The sequence below is a fragment of the Colobus angolensis genome, unplaced genomic scaffold, assembly GCF_000951035.1.
Source record: "Colobus angolensis palliatus isolate OR3802 unplaced genomic scaffold, Cang.pa_1.0 Scaffold37, whole genome shotgun sequence".
Lineage (NCBI taxonomy): Eukaryota > Metazoa > Chordata > Mammalia > Primates > Cercopithecidae > Colobus > Colobus angolensis.
Genome location: NW_012117043.1, coordinates 5,194,421 through 5,199,312, shown reverse-complemented (window position 1 = coordinate 5,199,312; position 4,892 = coordinate 5,194,421). Strand labels below are relative to the sequence as shown.

The 4,892-nt window shown below is 39.8% G+C and overlaps 1 protein-coding gene across 1 annotated transcript in view; it reads left to right on the top strand.

Annotated features, from left to right (window-relative positions):
- RAD51C (RAD51 paralog C) overlaps positions 1–4,892 on the top strand; it is a 47,996-nt gene that overhangs the window by 14,892 nt on the left and 28,212 nt on the right. The window contains exon 3 of the mRNA XM_011953680.1: positions 502–633. Coding sequence (XP_011809070.1) covers positions 502–633 — 132 coding nt within the window. The remainder of the gene's footprint in view (positions 1–501; positions 634–4,892) is intronic.

The following is a 4,892-nucleotide window of genomic DNA, read 5'->3' as shown; positions in this document are numbered from 1 at the left end:
AGTCTTACTCTGTCGCCCAGTCTGGAGTGCAGTGGCGCAACCTCTGCTGCCAGGGTTCAAGCGATTCTCCTGCCTCAGCTTCCCGAGTAGCTGGGGTTACAGGTGCCTGCCACTGCGCCTAGCTAATTTTTGTAGTTTCAGTAGAGACGGAGTTTCACCATCTTGGCCAGGCTGGTCTTGAACTGCTGACCTCGTGATCCACCTGCCTCGGCCTGCCAAAGTGTTGGGATTACAGGTGTGAGCCGTTGTGACCGGCCTTTGAATTACTTTTTTAAAGTTGAGAAATTATCAAAGCAGAGTCCATTTTAACTTTTAGTGATTACTGCAGAAAGTATTGGGTGAACAGCTTTGTGACTTTTCAAAAAAAAGCCATTCTTTAGACAGCTGGAAATAAAGCCCTGGATTTTAAGGTTTTTTCCTGTAATGGACTATGGTTTTTGGATATCATTTTTATTATTTTATTTTTGATACCAAATCTAATATTATCTCTTCTGTATTTAGGTTCGACTAGTGATAGTGGATGGTATTGCTTTTCCGTTTCGTCATGACTTAGATGACCTGTCTCTTCGTACTCGGTTATTAAATGGCCTAGCCCAGCAAATGATCAGCCTTGCAAATAATCACAGATTAGCTGTAAGTATTAACTAGTGAAGAGAGTTTTAGAACAAAGTCAAGACTGTATAAAATGTTAATGTCTAGAAATATCAAAATAGCATTTGCCTGACAAATAATATAGACATGCAGTTTTGAGTAAAGTTTTAGTTTGGTTTTGATTTGTATTAAAAAATTCTGGTCATAAGTGTCAGTTTTTCTGGAAAACAGGCATAATTAATATGTCATTTTAAAAAATGGACTTTGTGGTTGGACGCAGTGGCTCACGCTTGTAATCCCAGCACTTTGGGAGGCCAAGGCAGGTGAATCATGAGGTCAGGAGTTTGAGACTAGCCTGGCCAACATGGTGAAACCCTATGTCTACTGAAAAAAAAAAAATACAAAAAATTATCTGGGTGTGGTGGCACGCCTCTGTAATCTCAGCTACTTGGGAGGCTGAGGCAGGAGAATCGCTTGAACCCAGGAGGCAGAGGTTGCAGTGGGTGGAGAATGCGCCATCGCACTCCAGCCTGGGCAACAGCAAGACTCTGTCTCGAGAAAAAAAAAAAAAGGATTTTGTTTGATAAAGAAATGCCACCTTTGTTAATTGCAGTGTCTTCTTTGTTTAAGTATACTTTGAATGTTTTTCAGGTTAACTCTTCCAATATCGCAGGTTTTCTTCTACTCTGAGTCATTGATTATTATGTGGTATGTAATCATAGATTCAGATGGATTGAAACATTACCTAGTGTAAACGACCTAGATGCTTTGAGGTAGAGCTAAATACCTCTTGAAGATTTGAAATGTGAGGAGAGAAGTATATATCAGTTCAGAAGGGAAGATTTTTTTTTTTAAAGTTTTACCTCCTCTTTAACTACCTGTTCACCATTACTTCCCACCCTGAATCCCCATCTCACCACTGACACAAATACACACATTTGTCTGGTAGTAAGATGTAAGGTCAAACTGCTAAATTTGATTTCTTTGTCTTTGCCTTAATTAGAGAGACCTTAGGGCATACCTGTAATGCATCATAAGTAAATAACTTTCTCAGTAGAATAATTTTAAAGCATACTTTTTTCTTTTAATTTCCAGATTTTTTGCCATATGCTGAAAAGCATAGTGCCCTGTGTTTGAATTACTTCTTGCTTAAATTAATTGTAATTTAGCCTTTTATTAATGTCAGTGAAGAGCCTCCAGTAGGGGGCACTCAAGACTAATGGGTTGCATAGTTCCTTATGTTTTTATTTTAACAGAAATAGCTTCACCTTTTCTGACTAAAAAAGCAATCCAAACAATAACATCAAATAGTAGGTAGTGTTTAAGAAGAGTGATGTAAATATAAACGTCCTAACATGGAAGAAGGTATTTACATATATGAGAAGAAATTTAAGTTGTATATAAAATATATTTAGTGTAATCTCAGTTTAGAGAAAACTTAAAATTATATGTATGCATTTGTATTTGTATATATGAAGAGAATGATCTGAAAGGACCAAAACATTAACAGTGGCTACTTCTTTTTTATTGTTTTTGGAGACAGAATCTTATGAAGTGCAGTGGTGCAGTCAGGGCTCACTGCAGCCTCGACATCCCGGGCTCAAGTGATTCTCTCACCTTGTATTTTTTTTTTTTTTTTTTTTGTAGAGATGGGTTTTCACCATGTTGCCCAGCTGGTCATGAACTCTTGGGCTCAAGTGATCATCTGGCGGCCTCAGCCTCCTAAAGTGCTAGGATTACATGCATGAGCCACTGTGCCCGGCCTTGGCTACTTCAAAGGATGGAATTTTGTAGGGTTAGGGACACACTTTCCCTTTCTTACTTTATAATTTCTTTGCTTGAAGGTTTTTTTCCCAATTAGCTTATATATAACATGTATGGCTTTTGATAATGTATTTTATAATTTTAAGGCCAGATGTGGTAGCTCACACCTGTAATCCCAATACTTTTGGAAGGCCAAAGTGGGAGGATCGCCTGAGGCCAGGAGTTTGAGGCCAGCCTGGACAACAAAGCCTGATCCCATCTCTAAAAAAAAAAGATTACATAAAATAAGAATAATTGGCCAGGCACGGCAGCTCACGTCTGTAATCCCAGCACTTTGGGAGACTGAGGTGGGTGGATCATGAGGTCAGGAGTTCGAGACCAGCCTGACCAACGTGGTGAAACCATCTCTACTAAAAATACAAAAATTAGTCAGGCTTGGTCGTGCGTGCCTGTAATCCCAGCTACTCAGGCTGAGGCAGGAGAATCGTTTGAACCCAGAAGGCAGAGGTTGCAGTGAGCCGAGAGTGCGCCACTGCACTCCAGCCTGGGCAACAGAGCGAGACTCCATCTCAAAAAAAAAAAAAAAAACCTCACCAGAATTGCCCTTAATGTCCATATTTTCAGTATCTCAAAACTTTTCCAGCCTTTGCTTATTACCCAATTTCAAAATCACTTCCACATTTTAGGTATTTGTTATAGTAGTGTCTCACTTCTCTCACCCCCCAACCCACCATACCTCATTTCTTTATACTAAAATCTGTTGTGGTCACCTCAGGCTACCATAACAAAATTACTATAGTCTTGAGTGGCTTGAACAACAGAAATTTTATTTTCTTACAGTTTTGGAGACTAGAAGCTCAAGATCAAGGTTCTGGCTGATTGGTCTCTGGTGAGAGCTCTCTCCCTGGCTTGTAGATGGCCACCTTCTTGCTGTGTCCTCATGGGGAGGAAGGAAGAGGAGTGAGCTCTTTGGTGTCTTGTTCTTCAAGGACACGAATCCTCTCAAATCAGGATGTTATTCTCATGACCTCATTTTACATTAATTACTACCTTAGAGGCCCTCTCTCCAAATACTGTCACATTGGGAGATAGGGCTTCAACTTACGAATATTGGGGGGACACTGAGCATTGGTCATGTGTGGAGTCATGAAAAGTCGAATCAACCTGTACACACATTCCCAGCTAAGGATGAACAAGGTCATGTTCTGCCTTTTTATATCAGCTGTCATACGATAAATAAGTGTCCTTTTCACAGTCTTTATAATGCCACCTTTTTTTGCATTTTTGTGCTTTTTATTAGTGTTCAACTGTTCTTCATCACTTCGTCCAGTTTTATTTTGTTATAATTATCGGAAATTACCTTATTCCTGTGTTTGTTTGCATATTAATGGTACTTTACTCCACTAAAACATAAACTCCAAGAGAGCAGGGACCTTCTCTTTTATTTACTATATTCTTCTCTCTTATTTACTATATCATCCCCAATGCCTGGAACAGTAACTAGCATATAGGAAAGGATGTGTCAGTTAATACTTCTAAATGAAGAAACAAATACTCTAAATAAAACGACTTACTTAGACATTACTTCATAAATCCTCTTCTTTAATCTAGCCCTTACTAGATAGAAAAAAAAAAACAGCATTGGAGTTTTTTGTTTGTTCACATGTGGATTAGTTTCTAGATGCTTTTTGATTTTGGGATCTTAAGGTTTATATATTGGTTTATTCTTCCAACCTCACTGTTTATGTTTTGCTTTGGGAGGGCTTTCTTTTGAAAGGGTTTTACTCTGTCCCCCATGCTGAAGTACATGGCAGGGCTTCACCATGTTGGCCAGGCTGGTCTCAAACTCCTGACCTCATGATCCACCTGCCCAGCCTGAAGTGTTTTTTTTTTGTTTTCAAGAAACATAAAAGGAACCCTGAAGGTAAAATTGGTGTATTTAATTGACAAATTTGTTGTTTTACCAAGACTTTTTCTTTACGCCTTTTCCGAATGTTTTATGAATACTTTAAATGTGCTTTTTATCAGTAAAGACTGTGTACAGTGGCAAGTTATAAGAAAATTATAATTATTTGGCTGGGTGCAGTGGCTCATACCTGTAATCCCAGCACTTTGGAAGGCCGAGGCGGGCGGATCATGAGGTCAGGAGATCGAGACCATCCTGGTTAACACAGTGAAACGCCATCTCCACTAAAAAATACAAAATAATTAGCCAGGCGTGGTGGCGGGCGCCTGTAGTCCCAGCTACTCGGGAGGCTGAGGCAGGAGAATGGCTTGAACCCGGGAGGTGGAGCTTGCAGTGAGCCCAGATCATGCCACTGCGCTCCAGCCTGTGTTACAGAGCAAGACTCTGTCTCAAAAAAAAGAAAAACTAAAATTATAATTATTCCTTTTTCTTTTTGAATTACGTTTTTTTGTTTTGTTTTGTTTTGTTTTTTTGAGACGGAGTCTCGCTCTGTCGCCTGGGCTGGAGTGCAGTGGCCGGATCTCAGCTCACTGCAAGCTCCGCCTCCCGGGTTTACGCCATTCTCCTGCCT